Below are 22,307 nucleotides of genomic sequence, written 5' to 3'. Positions count from 1 at the left end.
ATTTTAATGAGCTTTGGGTGCTCGCATGTTGGGAATGGTCCTGGTACATTCACACACCAGTTGTTCCTCCTGGTGGAAATCTGAACATGGCTTGGTGCATCTAAATGGACTTTGTGTTGTGGGTGGAGGTTACATCAGCACACTGACAGTTTGTGTATGGTCCTGGGTCTGCTGTAACAAGCTGTTATGTTTCTTCCTAACATGTGTTCCAGATCACTGCAGAATTATCACATCATCAAAGTGATCAATGCTCTTTTGAATCCAGAAGGGAACCAAATATAAAAGGAAACTGTGCCTATGCACAATTTCAGAATTTTAAATGGGGGCCGCTGTGAAAAGGTTCATAGGAAAATCCTGCGACACACTGAGGTGAGAAAAAAGTCTTTACAGTTTTAAAGCTTCAGATCCAATTTTTCCAGAGACCTCAGCAGCATTAATCAAGACAGAAAAAAAAACCCAAAGTTATGTTCATTATGCATGTACAAATGTCTGGGAAATGTGAGAAATCTTGAAATTATGAGAAAAGAGTTTGATGTTCTATTTCATATTTAATTTCATTGACACACCCCCATAATTACCAAAAAGCTAAATTGTGCCTGAACTTTTTAAAATGCATACGGACTGACACTGAGTGTATGAACATTTTCAACCCTAAGGAATAAAATTGAGAAAATGGCAAGCAATCAGAAACAAAAGTTACATTACATGCCTAACTATTGTATCTATAGTGGCCACTACTACTCCTATTATAATACACAAGAGAATTTGAAAGCATTTGGATTTGCTTTTTCAGCTGACAATCTGCTGCAGGTGCTGCGCTATTATAAATAACTATTCAGCTGTTATACATTATTGTCTAAATCACCCTTTTGAACCTGAAGTATAAGCTGTACAAGCCATAGATCAAATCTAAGAAATTGGCTCTTGTTTACAATGTAGTTATTTTAAAGGAAGAAAATACCCAGGAAATCAAACTCGCAAAGAATTTTAATTATGCTGCTTGTTCCTTGGAGCAGTATTACAGTTTTACATTCCAACACTGTGTGCATGGGAAATGAAATACACACCACCTGTTAACAATACGTACACTGATGAATGCTTGGCTAAAAGTTGGTTTCTGCTTTGTTTTTTGTTGGGTTTTATTATTATTATTTTATAGGGTGGGGAGAAAGAAGATTGAGTCATTTTTTTCCATAACTAGACAAATATTATCGACCTTGTAACGATTTGCATTTTATCAATATCAGATGACATCATATAGAGATTTTTTTTGACAGATACAGAAGTAATTATTACTATACTATTACTATACTACTATTACATGGCTGATAATGGGATTCCTAAATATCAGCAGAAGGTGTAGGTAAGACTTGAAAATGGTTTCCATGATAATCCTCTACTTGCAGCCTCTGATTTTTACTTCTCACTTGGCATCAAGAATTTACGTGACTGAGTTCAACTTAAAAAATGCTTTATTTGGATTGCATTCAGTTTCTCTATATGGTCAACAAAATAACTTTACACTGTAGAAATATTTCTCTTATATGTATATAAAGCATCTGGTTACAGTTTATACTTTAAAACATGGCAGAGGCAGTTAAAATTTAAATAGTCATCTATCAGAAATAAAGTCTTTGTTAGCTTGGGTAACAAGGAAAAGCTAGTTACCAAAAAGGAATGCATGATCTGTGTGATAGTGTAAAAACAAGAGGCACAAAAAAAATTAGATTGTGTTTGGTAGACCCAGGAAACAAAATGTCAGGTTTGTGTAGGAAAGCTCATAACCATCTTTTGAAGCTAAATCTGTTTTTTTATATCAAAGGAGGAAATCACAGTTGAAAGAGCATGCCCAATCCTCCATTTTTGGGACTTTCCATTTTTGTTGCATACAAGTTCTAATTGCTAATTTTATAAATAGGTAACGACTCAGTCCCACCACCATGGTGTCCGCTGAGCTGCTCTGGCTTTTGCTGCAAGTCGAGTTGTGGTCCCACACAGGGGCTGTGGGGCTGCGTTATGGGAGCCCTGGCCGGGGTGACAACGGGTGGGTGCGTGGCCAGTGCTGAGCAAACCAAGAACAACTGGAAATATGACTCATGCAGCCTAACAAACCGCGTGCTTCTGAAGACAAATGCTTTCACGGCAGGGTTCCCAGCAAACAAAGGAAGCCACAGCCTTTACAAAGTACACAAATGCAAGAAATACTTGTATACAAAGTCTGACTCACAGCTCATGTAAAGAATATGACAAACTTCTTAGTCTAATTCATTAAATCTAAATAATGTTATTTCAAATGCCATCCCCAGAAACTGTTTCTATTGGACCTATTTTTTCTCCTTTTGCCACAGATTGTTTTTAAAGAATTATGGGAAATGACAACAGTAGAACCAAAGTTCGGTTTTTCACAGATGAAACTACAAAATTCATGGAGTAATGTAATCCAGTCAGACAAGTGAGTAAATTATATCTTGGTTGCAATGATGCACCACTTGCTGAATATCAATAAGGATATGTTCCCTTCTTTACAGTAAAAATAATATTTGCTATTAAAGTAAATGGCTCTGAATGTCCCTGGCAGCATATGCACAGACGCCAAACAGCATTGAAACTTGAGCAGAATCTCATAAGTTCCCTTAGCGAGGAAGAGGAAAACTGCGTTCACAGATGTTAAAACAAGGAGGCTGATTCATTTCCATTGCTTTACAAGAATGAAACTCCATTAACTTCTATCATCTTCCTTCAAATTTCTCTTCAAGCAAATGAGAAAAGCATAAGCTCATGTTCAAGGAACGTTGTCAAACAGTGCACTGGGGTTTTCATTCTACTTCTGAATTTTCTGGGAAAAGCATGTGGGTAACTCTGCTCCCTGAGGACCACAACATGCCATGGCTTTTCATAACTGAGTAGTCCAAAGCAGCAACAGAGTCTGTCTGGGTGCTGCGGCTGAGGGAAAGGCTGGATGACATGAGCTGTGCCCCATCTTTGGCTTCCTTTCAATTTTGAGTTTCAAGAGACTGAAGAACTCAAGAATGGGTTAGACTGGGTTAGGTTAATTACACTTTCACTCTCAAAGAGGCTTCTATTAGATTTTGCCTCAACTAAATCAATAAATTAATAAATATCTTATGGAAGCCTTTGACCCCAGTTCTACAAGAAATCCATGAATGTTCCATATGACATCACAGGCAGAGCTCGTCTGCAGTTAAAGTGATATCCTTAGCACAAATACACGTGCTGGCCTCAGGTCCTCTGTTCAATGAGTTTTATTTTTACTAAGAGTAATACACTTAAGCTCTCTAGAGCTCTGCAAATTCATTTTTTACTTGCAACTACATAATCATTTTGGAGTGAATATGGACATTAACTCCTCCTTGCAGCTCTCTCTAAACATCTGCTTGCACAGCAGATATTTCACATTCAGAATACAGGAAGGAAAGTGCTCCCAGGACTGATTACTGAGTTATATACCCTCTTATTTTAATGTACTCTGCCAAGATGAGTCCATAACCTCAAATGAGTCAGGGAAGAAAAGGGGAAGGGCAATAACAAACAGCTTCATCGTAATTTTAACCATATTGCCTAGTAATCACAGAATAACCTTTATGCTCAGATATTTAAGGAGACTACATGGATACATTCTTTCTGAGTGTGCTCACCCACTCACTGGAATTTGTGCTCTGTGATTCCACGTACACAAGAACAAGATGCACGTGCCATCGACCCCAACTTTATTACTCGGTTCTGGTGGTGGGGACACTTAGGATTTTTTGTGAGACAGCAGAGTGACAAAATTCACTCTCTTGAAAAGAACCCTCTCTGTGGAGAGACTCTTGCTGTGCTGACTCTCCAGGTATCACTGCTGTAGTTGTCATCCTGCTCCAAGGCATCACCTAAGCATTATGTTATGTCCCAGTAACTCAGGCTTGCCAGTCCATATTAAATAAGAAATATCAAGACACCTTGGAAGCTGGTTGTGTAGTCCAACAAGCAAACTGTTCACAAAGGTACAAAGAAAAAATACAGCAAATTTAAGCTGGAAATAGTGACAAGCTTAATGTTGCACACTGATCCAGGCTGGCAGAAAAGTCGCAGGGCATTTTTTTTTCAAAAGATGATTTTGTAAGCTCCAGTATACAAGCCAGCTTGTGTCCTGGGTAATTATAGTCTCTCAATTGAAAATGCCCCTGTAGTTTCAGCTGGATGTATTTTTTCACTTACTGCGCTATGTTGTTATATGCTGTTCTAAAAGCTGGTTAACATCATATGGAGAAGGTGGCAAAAAAATCAATAGAGCTTCACAACAAAAACATGAAAAAAGTAAAATATGAAATTTTTGAAAGAAATTATGTTCCCATTTGGGGGCCAAAGGGCAAGGACAAGGGAATCAGTGAATTCATATTTTTTCACAGACTTTGCTATGTTATTAAGATGTAATAATAGTTTCAGACTTTTGTTTTACCCAGTTGTGCGTTTTTATCTCCTTTGGTCAGCCAAAAGAATGAAACAATAGTTCAAAGTGAAAAGTCAAGTTTTGACTATCAGAATGAAATTTGAAGATAGTTTGCCCAAGATACAAATGTCTTGTCTTTTGCATGAAGTTTAACATTAGTACAAACTTGTCAAGATTAATGGTAGTTTATATCTTCAGGAAAGATATAGAGGAGATGGGAATCTGAGCTCAAAAGGTAGTCTGAAGAAAGAATACAAACCTATGTCTTATATAAAAATAATGCTTACATTTATGTGTAATATATAATTCATATTTTATAAATAATATAAATATGCATAAAATGGTATTTAACAACTTAATCTTTGTTTGCCATTATAATATATTTTGTTGTTTAATTTGGGTTATTCCTTCTGGCAATTTCCCTTACTATGTTAATTGGCATGTTCTGTACTGAACAGCTTGTCCCCCTGAAGAATATAGCTCTCAGTCAGCAAAAGGATGCTTTCCTACATGCTCTCAATAAACCCAAAGACCTACATTAAGCTTTTGTTAAATTATATATTTGTTCATTGTCACCAGTGTACGCACGGCTGTATAAGACTTCGAAAGTCAATTCCTGTCCTGAGGGGCTTAGACTCACTCAATGGTCAGCGCTGTTCTTTTTGTCTCTTGTCTTGAATTCATGGATTGTTAGTGGATTGTTCTAGTCTGAATGCTGGGACTGTGAGGAGTCCTGCAGATACACAGATTTGGGGTTTGTTTTAGCAATGGGTAACCTTGGGGTTAGGTAGTCTGAAATAGATGTGCTCTAAATTATCCATGTTGCTTTATCTTATGCATCAGGTCTCATAGTTTAGACTCTTGAACCAGAAGGTATGTAGAGGGGAGAAAATGCTAAGCTTTCTTAGCTTAAATTGATAGCGTACCACAATGTTATATGCATGTTTACGTTACTTTTACAATGTAATACATAGTAAGGGACTGTTTTAAACTACTGGGTTAAACAAATTCCTAATTCTTCTGAAGTTCTTGTTGGCAAGAAAAAGTATAGGTCCCCTGGAGATGGACTACATGTCCTTTTAAGTCTTTTCTATAGAATTTTTAGGATTTCTGTCAACTTCAATTTTTTGGCACCAGGTATAGCAGTCTTTGGCTAAGATCAAGAATAGAATCAATCAAATATTTGCTCTTACCTTCTGTTGAGCCACTTCTCTTTATGGGGAGAGGATAATGAAATCATTGATAAAGTACATGTTTTACTTCTTTCATTTCTCTACATACAGATTTTTTTGAATAATTGAAAACTTATTATTTGCTAAGTTTAACCTGTGCTTTGTTATTGCTGGGTCAATTATTAATGTTACAAGTCTCTCAAAATTGCTATCAAATCACATGGAAATTTTGCCTATTAATTAAACAGACAGAGAGATTCTGAGCAAGAATGTATTCAAGAATGGTGACCTCAAAGAAACAGCATCTCTCCCTAAATAACTTGGGATGTTGTCCATTCTGCTGCGGATACACTGAAGCAGTTATCCTCCCATACTTGTGTCTTATTTTAACTGGACATTGCTTGTGAAATAGCAGAATTATATTTTTGTTTTTAAAACAAGTTTCTCTGACAAACCTGGGATTTATGTGTTTCTTTTTCTAGTAAATAATTGTGCCCTGATTTTTTTTTTTTTTTTTCTGAAGATATATGATATGTAAAACAGAAGAGCATTACCTAGAGGGAATACTGTTCCCTGGACAGAGTACCTGTGATGAATGTTATAAAGGAGCCAGGAGGGGATGATTAATGACTATGTTAATGCACCTATGTACAATAATGCATGACTCCTTATTAAGAGCCATGTAGCACTAATGTACTGTGGCTTTCGCAAATCACCCATTTATTACTAAAGAGATCAAACCTGAATACTGTGTGCAAGACCTCCACACGTGCCCATGTTTTGCTGATCCCTTTCCCACAGGGCAAGAATATCGTCAATTTGTTGCCATGAGGGCTGGCAGCCAGGGGAGCTGTATGTCCACCTGATGTTGCTGTAACAAGCAGGGCTCCACTAGGGATTTCCATCTGCTTTTCCTCCTGAATTTGCCTGTGTATAATTACTGTGCTTGTAATACTTAACTAAAGGTGAATGGAAACATGTTTGCAACTGAATGTTTTCATACGATCTCTATCAATAGGAGGATGTGTGAACAGGCTTGGAGTTTACAAAAACTTGGCTTTCTAAAAGGCAGCTTCTGAAAATGCATTATTTTTCTTGAATTCTTAAACTTCATCTACTGCAAACAAGTAACAAAATCAGACCGGATCACCTTGGTTATTAAAACTTTGGATGACTTGGTGGAATATTTTGGAGCCCTCTTGCAGCTGCTGTTTCTGTTCCAATTGCAGGTGGCCTGCTCCATCAAAGTCCCGTGAAGCTCCACATGCAGTTGTGATCTTCTTTTCCCTTCTGATGTGGACCTGGGTGCTGCAGGTGAGTCTGCTCCCTCCCCAAAAGATGTGATATCATCAAGAAGAAGAAAGTAATCCTAGGAAGCCAGTAGTGCAGTTCATTGTGCAGTGAGCAGCTTGGAATTGCTATCTTTGTGATGCTTCGCTGCATCATGAGCAAAATGAAAAACAAAGGACCTGACAAAAATTGAGGAAAGCTAGCAGGTCTTTGCCCAGTTCCTGCCAGGGCTGAGTGCAGGTGGGCCACCTGGTTAACTTCGGTAGACTAGGGGTGGCCCAGGCACCATGAGCTGACGTTTAATCAAAGGTAGAAGGAAGAAGCGTGTTCCCTCCGAGACACTCATGTGCTGGTGACACCAGGCTTGGCAAAACATCTCAGAAACCTGAGCTCTGGTTGCTTCTCAGATAAGTAGAAAAGCACTTGTTGTGTAACACTGTGTAAAGCCAGATTATCAAATAAGGTCTGTTTGAATTAGACACGCTAGAATAGACACCTTCAGGGAACCTTTCATCTAGCGCAGCTACACCAGTGGAGGAGGAGGAGCTCTATAGCGGGAGCTGTTCTTCTCTGACCCTGATTGCCTGTGACCATCAGCAATCATGGAAAAATCTGCCATGGTTACCTGTAGCAGGAAAGGACTAGATGAAAACTTTAAGATCACTGCTTCTGTGTTGCACTTACAAGTCTTGCATTTGAAAGAAACTAAAAAGCCGCTTTAAATACTCACATGTGCATGGAAATGTGGGCTTTGTAAAATTGAAGGATGCACATGTAATTAGAAGGAATGGCTTCGTGGTACTGTTGAATCTCTTTTGTCAGTATCCTTTTTATGTCTAATCTCTGTGACACTATCTAAAAATTTAAAAGTAGGAAGTTGGGGAGCTCACTACTGGAAATGTGGGCTGAGCTTCAATCAGTGCTCAGCTTCAATCAACCCGCTCAGTGCATGTTTTGTGTAAGAAAGAATACAGTCCTTTAATATTGAGTAAGAGAAGTGGAATTAGCTCCTCCTAAGGGCTTGGGGCCTCCATGTCTTTCACGTTGAAAATGTCCATGGAAGTCAGTGGGCACTTTCAGTGCCAGAGGAATGCAGGGTTAAGTCAAAAATCTGCCTGTTACCAACTAAATAACATCAGAATTAACGTACACAATGTTATATTGCATCTAAATATCATATTTAATTCCCCAGTTTTTACACCTTACCGAGTGCGGTGCTTGAAGCTCTGAATAGTGTTCTTATTTGGTTAGATTTATATACTCAGTAAAAGGGAAAGTCACTGCAGCTGTAGTGCTGTCAGCTACAGAGAACAGCACAAATTGTAGGAATTCACAGTGTGGGCTCTACACAGAGCTAAGCAATTCTTTAAAATACTATGAATAATTCTACAAAACACTGCAGGATCCATCTCTCTGAACCTCACTCAAATGGATTTCTGGTTCCTTTTGAAAGTATGACTGGTGTACATGTGTCACCAAGGGTCAAGGTGTTGAAGCAGGGAGAGGAGTTACGTCCATGTTGAATCTCACACTATAAATCAGAATCTTAGTGGGTAATGGGCAGGTTCTTATATCTTGTAACCCTGCTAAAACACAGCTACTGTACTTAGTGGTTTGCACATTTTAAGAAACTGATGATGACAACCTTCAGGAAGTGGCAAACTGCTCAGAAACAGACTCAGACCTTGAAACAGCTGTAGAAATCCCAGGAGGTCCTTGCTTAATGTGGAGCACTGCAATGAAATTGTTTTGTCATACCAGCTCCCTCAGCACAACAACAAGCTTTGCAAAAGAAGTTACCTTTTTCTTTGTTCTCATTACTGTTTGCCCACCAAATGGTTGCATTTTATTTGATCTTGCAGCTAAGTGTTATCACTCTGAATTGTTGCTGTTGCTGCAAGTCTGCATGCTACACAAAGCTGACAGAAAATATTTCACTATAACTTAGTTTACTAGTCTTCCAAGTTAAAAAAATAATGAAAAAAGGGCAAAGAGGAGAAACAATAAATACTGGTGTACATCATAATGAAAATTCAGTTCATTCTCTAAGTTTTCTTCTACTTAATATATTTTGTTCATAAAATATGAACATTTAAGTCCAGATCCTGAGCTGGACTAACTCTATATCCCTCCATCAGTCCTCACAGACATGCTGATTTACACCTGCTGACATCTGAGCTGTTGTAATTGGTGTTGATGTTCTTGGACTGTGTTTAGGTTTAGGTATTTAGTTTGAGCATGGTTTTCAAGAAGCTGAAAATGTTGGGATGCTGTTAGGGTAACTGCAGGGATAGCTGCATGATGCTGTCCTTAATATTTGTTATTCGAACAACACGGTAGTCACCGGCACTATTTGGATTCGGTAAACGGGGAGATGTAAATTACCGCAGAGAGCCCCGCCCCCCGCCCGGGTAGAGCTCCGCCCACCGCCAGGTCCCCGCCCCCGTTGCCTGGGCGACGGCGACGCCGCGGGCAGCATGTCGGCGCCGGAGCAGGAGCAGGTAGTGCCCTCCGAGCCGGCCCGCGCCTCTGACCGGCGCCAGCTCATCCCGGGGCGGTGTGAGGGGCCGCCGCGCTGCGGGCGTAGGGCTGGGGCAGCGGTGACCCACCTACTTCGAAGCCACTCGTTTGTTTTTATAATTGTTTTAAAAAATATCTTCAATAAGCTTCAGGGAAAGTAAAAAGGGCAGAGTGTGAAAAATGCAGTGTGGGTATTGTACCAGTGTAACATCGCTCCCACGGGAGTTTAGGGGAGAGACAACCACCCGGGGCAGCTCCCCCACCAACAGCCACGCAGGCCTCAGTGTTCCCAGCCTAGCCTGCAGCCGGTCACAGGCTCTTATTATTAAGCATTTAGCTATTTCTTGCCTTGTTCGTGTTGGTACCAATCTCTAATGTTCAATCGTTGAGGGACAGGCATACGGTTTCCCTTCAAGGAGCACCCCTTGCTGCCAGCGACAGCATGGGCATTTCTCACCTTCCATCACTGCACAGGGCCAGAGTGCTCTGGAGGGTTTCCCAAATCCATGTCGTTCTCCTTATTTTTTTTTTTCTCTGGCCTCCTATATTGTTTGTTTGTTTGTTTCATTGCAATTTTGACTTGGTTGACAGAGGCGTGATTTCTGACAGGCAACTCATGCTGTACTTCAAAAGAAATACAAGAATACAAGTTATTCCTTCCAAGAATGTATGAGGTGTCATGTCAGCTCAGAACTTCCCCCTCAAGCCTGTCTATGTAGTTGTAGCTACCATGAGATAATTTCATTCTGGTTGAACTGCTGTGTTTTCTTACATGGCCAAGAAGTTCCCGTTGCTGTTGTAGAAATGATTAACCACTTTCAGCCCGTGTTGCATCAGCCTGCACAAACATGCCCTAGCAATTGTCAGTACAAAAGCTTAACGTTTAGGTTCCCTTAAATAAATAAATTATCTTTCCTGTGAAGCGTATTATTATGTGTTCTAAATGCTCTATGAAAAATATATGTGTCTTTCACAGGGTTCTCTGTTCGTGTTCTCTGTAAATATTTTGGCAGTTGGAACAGTGGAACACTGGGGTAATGCAGTCAGTTAGGTCATAGTAGAAGGATACAAGGTGTACTGTATGGGAAACGACAGGCTGTCAAAAATATATTGTACATCCATTTCAAAAGTACCACTGAAATTTTCATCATATTTACTTCGTGGCTTTGTAAAAGAAATCTTTAGGTGAATTCAGTCACTGCTTTTTTCCACATATTTTCTATTCTTTATGCTTTGAACTTTGTTCTACACACAATAGCTTACCTTTGTGATATTTCCTACTATCCTTTATGATCTATTTTTATTGTAAACTCTGTGGAATTGTGTTTTTTTATAAATTCAGCTATATAGTCTCCAGTTTTCGCTGAAGGTATCTTTGCATGGTCTATAAGTAAACTGTAGGGAACACTAGATTCTGTCACTATTTTTGTTATATTGTTTCTTAGATCTTGAGTGAACTCCTTTTGATTTAAATTGAATATTTTTGTGATTTTTCATACTTGTAATTATTTTCAGCAGAAAGCATATCAGAAAATCTAAATCCTGATCTTAGCAAGTCTTGCCGCTGCTTTATTTTAGCAATATTTTTTCCAGTAAGAAGCCTGCAGCTGTGAAAACATCAGTAAAGTTTAGTGTCATAAGACATTTGGTCATCCATAAATCTTCACGTTTGGACTGTATGAAACTTTTGAAACATATTCAGTTATTGAAAGGACACTATCAGCTTCTGTTGTTTATAATGGTCCTTGGAAAACTTTGTCTTTTACTTTTGGCTATCTGCATATTTCTCTTTTGAATGTAGCTGAAATTCGTGTTACTATTTTTATTCCATTATTTGTTTGACAACAAAAGAAATATTGCAACTAAAAATAGCAGCTATTGACTTTAACTTCCCACTGTGGGAGCAGACAAGTGGGGCTTTTTAAAAACAAACGGGAACAGTGAATGCATTTCTGTTTCTGCCTTAACTATTTATGTAGACAGCTTCAAGATTTTCTGCCTCTGCTGAAGTACTTGACAGCTTGATAACAAAATGTGTATAATACAAATCACACCCTGTGTCACTGGTGGGTTTGTTTGGTTTGTGGTTTGTTTTTGTTTTTTTGGTTTTTTTTCAGTTCCATTCTGATTAAAGTTGTAACTGATACGCAACACTCTTCCAGGTTACATCTGTCCTGCTGTCAGCGGTGTCACTCGGAACAGAGGTGGCTGAGCCAGCTTTAAATGAACTAGCGCAGGTACTAGAAACCATCGAGCTGCAGCAGCAGAGTTTTTGCAATTTGCTACTTAACTATATCACTCTTCTGCTAATATTTTCTGCTTCATGGTGGTTTGTGAACATCAGCTGAGAGATTCAAAGAAGATCTTATTATTTTGTTTTGGACTATCTGAGCTGGTATTTTGATTCGATGCTGTTGACAAGGGATGCCAAAAGCATTTGGAGTAATGTATTGAACAGCCAGAAACATAACGTACATTCAGAACATCTAAAAATTATTTTGAGGAAAATAAACCAGCGGCAAATATCTCTCTAATAGCAGTCTGTATTTCGGTGGGTTAAGTTTACTGCTGGGAGGATTGATTAAGGGTTTTTTTTCTTTCCAACACATGAGGGTAGTGTTACCAGAACTCACCTTGGATTACCTCAGTCAGTCACAATGGTTAAAGATAAAATGAATGGTAAATTCTTTGACATCAGTCAACACATATATAAAATAACTTCCCTTTGAATTTGGAACAGCAATCAAAAGCCAAAACAGTATTCAGTCAAAATAATTACAAGCTTTTAGCTGTGTGTGTGAAGTTCTGTCCAAACAAAAACTTTCTGCAAATTTAGGATGATTCAAATGATTTGTGGACTTTCACTACTTTCTAAAGTTACAAAAAACCATCGATAATTTAAAAATTAATTGTATAAATTATGTTCTTTGTCTCCTATAGTTCCTCACTGGTCATTTGGAACAGTATTTCTTATTATCTGATACCTGTGCTTGCTGCAGTGGACAGCGGTGCCAAAAATCAATCCTTACCATGAGCAGTAAAAAAGAGAGGAACACACTGGTGGGGGTGTTGCTGCTGGGAATATCATTGGACACTAAATGGTGAAATGGGAAGCGTTCACCTTGCCATGTAGACCATCAGATTTTGATATGCAGATTACAGAACCTTGTCTGCAATACTGAGCTGCAAGAGCTTGAATATCTCTTAAATTTAAAGTGCAAATTTGTGTTGATTAAATAATATGTTTCTAATGCTAGAGGACCTTTAAATGCATTGAAAGAAATTACAGGTGACAAGGCATCTGGAGTTATTTTTAAAGACATTTTTGTTACCTTATATAACATATATCACTATAGTGCAACACTACATACTAAGACTTCAGCAAATTTTCCCACAGGTCCTTCTAGCTGTTTGTACTTCAGAGAACGAGATGAGCCTTAGCATCAGCACGTTAAGGGTGCCTGGCCTGACAGTACGATAAGGGTTAGAAAGTTCTGTACTTTAGTGAGCCAGGTACATACTGGAGGCAGAAGAGAATTACTTTTTTGGACCAGGTTTTTGTGACATGATGGATGTTGCCTGATACCTCTCAAGACACAGTGAGGAATTAGTTGGCATAAGATTCTTGGGAGTTCAGTTTTAAAGCTGTTTTCCAGAATGTTCAACTTTTTGCCTACTAACCTGTTCCTTACAGCACAAATTGTAAGTCCTGCAGGTAGTGGAGAATGTCTTTGTTCTTACCTGTGCCTGGCCTGTAATCACAGAGGAGAAGCTGTAAGATAGCTTGATGAGAACAAAACCACTATGCTTTGAAATTTCTGATGCTTTTCTTTCTGATATGCTGCTAAATTCCTCATGCTATACTGATTAAGTCCATTACTGACCAGCAATATGCCATTTATGTAATAGTGCAAAAATACATGATAAAGTATCCTGTGTATTGGACATCATGAGAGAAAGAGATGAAGTGGTATTAATTCAGTTTCTAAAACATTGATATCAGTTATTCTTTTAGTTTAGCTCTTAGTACTTCTAAAGAATCTCTTGTTCAAAAAGTTTCTAACACTGCTTGTCACTTCAGGAAAGCATACATATTATTCCTAATTATTAAAAAAAAATCTTTCAATAATTGTATAATATTAGAATGTTGAGCTTGCGCCTTTTTCTTTTCCTAGCTACGACATGCATCTTAGATTATATCATACACATATTACTGGCTGTAGGAGTACTTCTTTTTATACTGCATGAATTATTGCTAGTAAAAACAAAGTGACGTCATGCTCATGACTATGTGAAGGAAGCCTTTGTTTACTTCATTCCTGTTGTTCTGATGAGAAGTTGTATTGGAGCCTAACTTCTTTACAGTTGGGAACGCTAATTTTTCATATTAAAGTACGTGTGAAAGTACTATAGTTCTTAATTAGAGAGGAAGAAAACCTTAGTCTGTCCACTAAATGTTGCTCTCAGTCTTGTTTCATCAGTCTGGGAGGCTATAATTCTGCTGGTCCTGGAGTTTTCAGTATATCTTGCAGTTTGGCAGCAGCAGGGGGAGCAGTGTAGCTTTATTTGGGGGCTCTCCTTGACCAGTGCTAGAGTTAGTTGATTATTAGCCCAGAACAATGCTGTTCAGGCTCAGAAATCATCTCATGTTAGGAAATTTTCCACTTCTCTCTCTCTAGGTGAGCCAGAAACTTTAGTCTGCCAGCTTTGCCTTGCTGCGCTTGTGTAAAGCCCAAGTCCCACAGATGCAGGAGTGTACCTGTCATGAGGAATTGTGATCAGGCTTTACTCGGAGTGTTTTGTGTCCTGATGCAGAAGCAGGTCTGGCCAGTTAGACTCAGGGTCACAATGCCGGGAGGGACCTTTGGGACATGAACTGGGCCAGCAGGGACCTGCGAGGATGAAGCTTCTTCACCTTTCTGGGTAACTTGTTCCGATGCCTAATTATCCCCAGAGTGAAATGTTTTTCCTTATGCTGCCCTATACTAACGCATTGTAGATCCCTTCCAAAGGGAATATTCTATTCTGTTCCCATTGTCCCTCGTTCCCCTGCCATGCACTTCTGTAAAGCAACTGACTCTTCTCACATTTTAAAATGCGCTTTGGCACCTCACTTTGCTGCCTACATATTCTATTGTGAAATGGGGGGTTGTAGATTTTATTTTGTAGATTTCTTCCTGAAGTCGCTGGTTGAATGTTTTTGGTCAGTGACACGCACTAAATAAAATATCATCAAATCTTCCTATTTTTTGTAAGACCATTGCATTGTTAATTCATGCTCAGTTTGTTACCCCCTATTACATGTACATCCTTGTATTTCCTTTAAAGAGCTGTCTTCTGTATTACCTGTACTGTCTTGGACCTTTTTTTTTTTGCTTAGGGAAGGAGCCAGTGTAGACAATAAATCTGAAAATGCAATCAAGTACAGGGTGGAGAGCAAATAGCACAGTAATGTGTATGTGTACTCATAATATCTTAAGCAGAAACTTATTTTAAAATTTAATTACTGTGCAATCTAGTATCATGCTGCTCAAATTTAGATTCATGGATTTTTTTGCACCTCTATAATTCTATTGCTGTTACTTGCAAGTTAATTTAATCTTGTGCTGCACGTACTACGTCACTATGTTCCCATATGAATTTAAGATAAAAATATTATTTTCCATGTATCTGCCTAGCTTTTCTCTAGTGAGAATGTGCTAGGGTATAGTGTTGCTGCTGTGTAATTACAGCTGTGTTACATTTTTGGCATTTGTTGACTTAATCCCTTGCATACTTCCTCAAAATAAAAATTTTATTTAGATAAGTTACTGACATAATAAAATAAACCCTTTCAAATTATATTCCTGTATATATGTGTGTGTGTAGGAGGAAGATGGAGATCAGGAAGCTGTACGTGAAAAGAAGGTTATTAACCGGGCATTTCTTTCTCTTTCCCAAATTACTGCTTTGACAGAACAAGATGTAGAAGGAGTTCAAAAGTAAGTGACAATCACAACAGTGCTAGAACCAATATAATAAATACAAATTATAGACAGTTTGATTTCTTTTTTGATGGTTATGTCATTATTCTTTAATTGTTCAGTTAAATCACTGATATTTGATATGATTAATAAAAGATAGGAAGAAATACTGTCGATCTCAGATCCACTTTGTTTTACTATATTTCCTGTATCTCTGAATTTTTCTTTGACTCCTTTTTTTTCCCACTGATATTTCACATTGATGTAGTTTCTGAGTTTACAGTAGTATGAAATATGCTGTAAATGGAATATGAAATGTAAATAAGAACAGGCCAATAGAAGCCTCACTTGGTAACGTTTTTTCTCAAACGTTCAAGATTCTGTACTATAACATGAGTTATTGAAAAATCAGAAAGGTTTTCAAAGTTCAGAAAGGGCTGGAAAGCTTTGGAAGGCATTAGTAGGGAGCCATTATGGTGCACTGGGGAAATCGGAGGCAGTCAAAGAGTTCTAATGTAAGCCCATTTTGTCTTTCCTGTAGCAACACTCTCCCTTGTTATTAGTGTGCAATAGCAGCTAAATTTAGGAGGCCAGGAGTTCAACCTGAGGCTTGAGACTTATATTGTAAGGATGGGATTTTTCAGAAATGGCCAAATTATTTAGGAGAGCTTGTGTCCTCTAGCAAATTCTTAGTGAATTAAAAGGCAAAGGGCTGTTTCACTGGTCTGCTTGGGGGGGTGGGAGTGGTGGGGGAATAAAAAAATCCAACCTTGTCCCTCTGAATGGCATAACCATTTAATAGAAATTAAAATATTATTCCTGAAATGTATTTTGTTCTTCCTGTTTGTCACTGTTCTGAGGAGAAGAAAAAACCAAAAAGTTTTATCTGCGATTTCTTTCAATTTTTCTTAAAAAAAAAAAAAAGTTTGTCCCCATCAATTAATTATAAAAAATATCCTTTCACTGTTTTCCCTTGCATGTTAAGCCTCTTATTTTAGAGAAGGCTAAAGCGTACAACTCACTAAATACCAAAATGTCCTTAATGGTGCAATTTATTGTGAAACTTTCCTCGTTAAGATTAAAAAAAGAAAAAAAAAAAAGAAATATCATTCTTCTCAGCTGATTCCATGTATTTTTTTATATACATATATTCTGTACAAGTGGAACATAAAGTATATACTGCATCTGACTGAAAAGAGGATAGTCAGAGGGTATTTTATGCACTCTAAGCAGTTTAGCAGCAGCACTGAAATTCTGTTAGTTGGCCATAGTGCATTATGTCTGTACACAAGAGCACCGTGAAGGCCACAGCTAGGGTTAGAAAATCAGATTTGATCTCATCCAGTATGAGAATTTTCACGTCCTGCATTCCTGTCTATCATGGAGCTTTTTACTGGTGTCCGTCTCTGTAGGACTTAGCACCTTCCATGACGGAAGAAATAGTAACCAGGACAATTAGGAAATCTAAATGCCCCATCTTTTCCCAATCATTTATAGCTACTCTTGTCAGTGACATGCCTTACAGAATACTGAAAAGCCAAGTAGTACCGGCATTGTTAGCAGCATCAGAGAAAATCTAAATCCCTGAGAAGCTCTGATTATGAAAACACAGAGTTGGCAGAAGCTTCAGAAAGAGAGGATATGGACTGTTTCAAACCTTGGAAAGTTCAGCTGGCCACGTTCCACTTCTATTTCAGGACACAGTTAAGTGTTTTTAGCCGACTTGCATGTGTACAGCCGTAGAAATTTGTCATGCAGAACAAAGGAATACATGTTTTAAACAAAAATGATTGGATTATATGCTTTGTTTTGTTAGCTCTTGAGGCTTTAATTAAAAAAAAAGAAACTCATCTTGTTTGACAGTGTAGCTGTAGTGACTTGGTGAAAACTCTGAAAAACTAGTGGTTGCGGCTCAGTAGGTCTGAGATTTAATGCCCTTCTTAGGAAGAATGAGAAGCGGTGAGGGGGAACAAGACTTTGCTCTTTTACAGGAGACTAGAAACTCTGATCACAACTGGCTCCCATATCCTCAGGTAGATTTAAGAAGCCAAGAATTGCTTTAATGCAAAACTGAACTACCTGAGACATGGCTGCAAACCGGAGTCCTAGCCCTGATCCCCTCTCTTCATGTGGAAAAATCTGCATAATTATTATAGAAGACATAACTAATTCTCTGTTTGGCTAGAGCAGACATAAATGTGTCAGCAACATTGTATGGTCTCATACAAGGCAGTGTATGTTTTCATTGCTTTTTCAAGTTAAAGTGGAAAAATTTCCGCAGCGTGCCAGTAAAATAGGATGAGGCACTTCTTAAATGTCTTAGCCATTATGAAAATGGAATTTAAACTTCTAAATATTTTAGGTACTTTAAGTAATTTTATATTATATTATTTACATTCGTTTTCAAATGTAATTTTTCTTCAGAGGCTACATGAAAAGTAATCTTGAAAGGGAAGCAAGAACTTCTTAGTACTGTAAAACTACCTCAATCAGAGTGAAACAATGGTAGAAGAAACTGGAGACTAATTGTTCCATTTCATCCTACAAACCCCTTCCTGAACAAACACTGATTTTTATCTAGGATTTTCAGTGTATTTATCTTCTTTTTTTATATATATATATACTTTATATTTGTTATTTAATTTATCATATCTTAACATTTAAGTAGTGTCCATTGAAACTTGTAGGTGTTTACTTTTTTCAGTTGTCATGTCCTCTGTTTAGAATCATTCATACCTAGAAACTGATGTAGCTAAGTTCCAGGAAGATGTATATGTATATGTATAATATAATAATAGTAAATATTATTTATATAACTACAAGCAGACTAGGTTAAACTTTGGAGCCTATATTTTAGTTTTTAATTTTGTTATTTTACTCTACAATTTCTTGCAGAAAGCTAGAAGAATATTTGAAGTTTAAACAATTAAAAACATCTTTGAAAGAAGCTATTTTGCTAGATTATTATACTGCGGGATTTTGTTGGGCTAAAGAAATGAACTTCAGTCTTATACAGCTCTCAGGATTCATGGATCTATTAAATTTCCTGTTGGAGAACCTCAGTGGTAAGTATAATTAAAAATGGTAAAATAAATATCTGAAGCGTAAGGTAGGAACATTTTCCAGTCATTTTAATACAGCTATATTTAATTGCAAGTAATTGTAAAATGATTTATTTTCCTCTTGAATGTTGGCATGTTATATCTTGTACCTGAAAATAATTCTTATTGGCAGACATTAAACTTCCGTTAGAGAGGACCATAGTCTTTTTGGTAGAATATCCCTCATTCTTTGTACAGTATGTGATACAAAAGGGCCAGGTCCTGAAGAGACTTCATCTTTGCTATGGTAAAATAAATAATAATTACAGTAGAGCGAGAGCAAGGAGCTCCTAAACTCCAATTGCAGCTGTCTCAGTGACTGACTCACTGTAGCCTTGGGCACATTTCTCCGCTGTTTGAGGTATTCAGTACATCCTGTAGCATTACAACAGGTGAATTACATTTATTTTATCCTTGGAGGTCAACTCTTAGGCAGCTTTCTATATAGCAAATACTGCACTTCTGGCACAAAAATATATCGGTTAACTAAAGACTGGTGAGGGAAGTAAACTGGCATCACTGCTGAAGATGAAAAATGACAATGAAAGGACTGTAGCTCCGGTGGCTACAAGGAAATTTGCAACAAAGCATGTAGCTTGGGTCTAGTGGGAACAAAATAGCCAGAAAAAATGGTAGCAGCATCCTCTAAAACCCATTTTTCAGAGATCACAATGCTTACTTAACATTCACTTTGAAGGTGATTATGTCGAGAAAAGTCCATCCCAGAGGAAGAGCAAAAGGACTCAGTGGTTCCATTCAAAGAGAAGATGAATATTTAAAATCAAGCTCATAATAGTTATTATACTCTTTCATTGTAATTTAATTCAAGGGCCTTTCTGACTTGGAAGTTTGACAGAATATGTACGTGCTTTATGATCATTAGAATTCCAGTTGTCCTTCCTGTCGCCAATGAGAAAGTATCTTAACATATGCTAACTATATTAATATAACAATGGAGAAGAATGGAAACATGTCAGAAGTTAGTTTTATGAGACTGTGTGTAATGCATGTGTACTAGACAGGCTGGTAGCACAAGCGATGATTAAAGCTGACTGACATTTTTCAGGAATGTGGTCTTAGTTGCATAAAGCTTTGCCAAACTTTAACTCTTTAGGCTGAAATTTTCCATGGCAGTGTCTGCCTCTTATTAATATTTATATATAAAATTACAACTAAAACAGTTCAATGGGCTTGCAGACAGAGGCTGTGGAAAAAAATGTATTATTTGTTGCCTTTTTTATATAAAAGCTCTAATACCCCTGTGCTTTGAAGTAAAGACACAAGATTTGGCAAGTGAGTGTTGTGAATTTGCTTTTTGCTGTCCTGTGAAAATCCATTCGTATTTGGCTAAGATACATGGCTTTTAGGGAAAGAAAATGCAGTTTGTAAATGCTTACAGGAGAGTTCTTATATTTTTTTCGCAGCTAAGTTCCCTGCATAATCCATCTTATAAAGTCTGCTGTAGCCCAGGGCTGAGATGAATTTCCTTGTAATTACTGTTTTCAGCTGGTGCAAGTTCCAAGGCAGAACATTTCAACTAAGAGCAAAATGCTAACGTCTTCTGTGTTAATGACCATTTCCTTTCCCTTCCTTACGCTGGACCTGAGTGGCCTGGAGAACTGAGCTTTTTTAACCATAACAGCAAGGCTTGCATGGAGCAGGAATAATGGATTTAGAGTTGGAGGGTACTGGAAACTCATTTAAGGCTGGTAAAGGAGAGGGGGAAACTGAGGTTTGGAAACCGGAGGGTTCGGTTGACTGGGAGCCAGAATTAATTACTTATGTGATTTGATTCATCTTCTATACATCGAGGGCGAAGGGCTGCTTACCTCCCCAAAGTGGAGTGAGAGCCTTTCCAAGAGAGGCGGCTGGGGCTGAACATGGTGTGCGGAGGAAAGCGAGAACTGGGACTAGGTGGTGACAGGCCAGGGCGTTGTGACTTCTCGTGACCTTCTGGCTTCACTTCCCTATGAGCTGTGATATTTCTGGTTCTCTCTCTCATTTCCCATGGCTTCCATTTCCTCCGTATTCTTGTATTTCTTTCTTGTTTCTTCCATTATGGTTATTTATATTGTGCTGCCTCCATTGCTGAAACCTGAGGTGAAATTTTCAGTGTTTTGATTGCTGTACCACTAAAGGACAAAACTATAAAGACTAGAATCTTGTAAGTTTTTTAATTTGTTTTGTGTACAAAGACCCAAGGAAGCAGACCAGTAGAGAATTAAAAGAATAAGGAAAATAAATCTATTTCACCACTGGTGGATATTTCCTCATTTTCTACTCTAGGTTTTTTGGACTTAAAAGGAACAAGTAAATTATGTATTCAAAACTTTTGTAAATCCCACCATAGCTCTAGTGAAAGCACACACTACGCAAACCAGAAAGATGAATCATTTCTTTGTAAAGGTTCAGTGAAGACTTATATTTTCCAGATTTTCCTCTTTGTCAAGACAGTTAACAAAAATAATTTAAATTTTAACTCAAAGCTGCTTTGGTATTTGGTTTTGATTTTCAGGGTAAAAATGTAGCTAGCTGTTTGGGGGGGCGGGGTGTGCAAAACATCTGTGAGTTTGATGATACATATGGAGTATTATGCATATTGATGTTTAATCAATTATGGCTGCAAGCACTTTAAAAAAATTGATTATCGTTTTTAATATCTGTTCCCGTGTTACTGGCTTATATTGCAAAGACAATCTTTTACAATGCATAAACAGTAGTAAATTTATTTTAAAGATAAACACAGTATGCATCTCAAATTTACATACTATTCTGCCTGTGTTTATCTCTGCATAAGTAAGAGGCCAAGCTGTGGTATCTCAAACGTCCATTATTGTGATCCTTACATTGTGAGGGTAGATCAGTGATTTTGTGATGGAATTTTAATGCATACTTTATTGATAAGAATAATGGTGACAGACAAAAATGTATGACTGTTGTTTCCTTTTAAGTTTCTACAAGGCTCATAATATAACTTCTTAAACTTCAATAAGTCTTATAATTAAAATGGGTAGAAAAACCCACCCCACTCTGTTCTGTTCATACTTCATTTTTGTTTTTTGGGATTGCTTTGCAGACAAACATATGTCCTTAGGAGATAATATAAAAGAACTTGGAAGAGCAATGGCTGGAATAGGAGAAACTGATTCAGAAGGAAGTGGCGACTTGTATTTCTTCAGCATCGAGCAAGCCAAAGCAGTCATTGATTACTTGAATATCAGGTATTTCTGTGGGATCTGTTATTTCTTATTTGAATCATTTAATGTGGTGGGAAATCGGCTGATAAAATAAGTTAAAATTATGTAATTGGATATGTTCATACCATGGCAATATACTGCACACACCTAGCTTTAAAACATTAAAAAGAAGAAAGAATATGCAAGTAGCAGTAAAGATCTGGCCTCAGATGTCAAAGCCCAGGAAATAAATTTAGACTGGAAGTTTATCACAATGCAAGATTATGCTGAAAAGCTTCCTTCTGGATTTTGTTTTGGGTGGTAAAAGGGAAAGGGGAGAGTGGTGTATAGAGAATATTCTTGATTTGCTTTTAAAACATTCTACTTTTAGATTCCGGTTGAAAAGAATCCTAGGTCTTATAGTATCTGTCTGGCCTTGAAAGCTGCAGTGGACTTTTATAGTGGTTTAAAGTTATGTACTTTACAGAATTAAGGCTATGGTCATATATGAGTCATAAAAAAGTTGCATTTTAAAGTCAGCAAAAGCTCAGCATCTAAATGAAAAGGTTTCATGACAGGTCCCAGCTTTAAACAGAGACATGGAAAGAGAGACAACCAGCAGTAATTCAGTTATT

At 37.8% G+C, this 22,307-nt stretch overlaps 1 protein-coding gene across 1 annotated transcript in view; it reads left to right on the top strand.

Annotated features, from left to right (window-relative positions):
• The first annotated feature begins 223 nt into the window (after positions 1 to 223).
• Positions 224 to 22,307, top strand: part of CABCOCO1 (ciliary associated calcium binding coiled-coil 1) — a 58,871-nt gene continuing 36,787 nt past the window's right edge. Inside the window, exons 1-6 of the mRNA XM_065843870.2 lie at positions 224 to 369; positions 6,852 to 6,936; positions 11,595 to 11,669; positions 15,301 to 15,413; positions 18,291 to 18,460; positions 21,573 to 21,717. Coding sequence (XP_065699942.2) covers positions 320 to 369; positions 6,852 to 6,936; positions 11,595 to 11,669; positions 15,301 to 15,413; positions 18,291 to 18,460; positions 21,573 to 21,717 — 638 coding nt within the window. The 5' untranslated portion in view covers positions 224 to 319. The remainder of the gene's footprint in view (positions 370 to 6,851; positions 6,937 to 11,594; positions 11,670 to 15,300; positions 15,414 to 18,290; positions 18,461 to 21,572; positions 21,718 to 22,307) is intronic.

This window comes from Patagioenas fasciata, chromosome 8, assembly GCF_037038585.1.
Source record: "Patagioenas fasciata isolate bPatFas1 chromosome 8, bPatFas1.hap1, whole genome shotgun sequence".
In the NCBI taxonomy this organism is placed as follows: domain Eukaryota; kingdom Metazoa; phylum Chordata; class Aves; order Columbiformes; family Columbidae; genus Patagioenas; species Patagioenas fasciata.
Note: the sequence above shows the minus strand (reverse complement) of the source record. Positions and strands in the feature narration are given on the sequence as shown.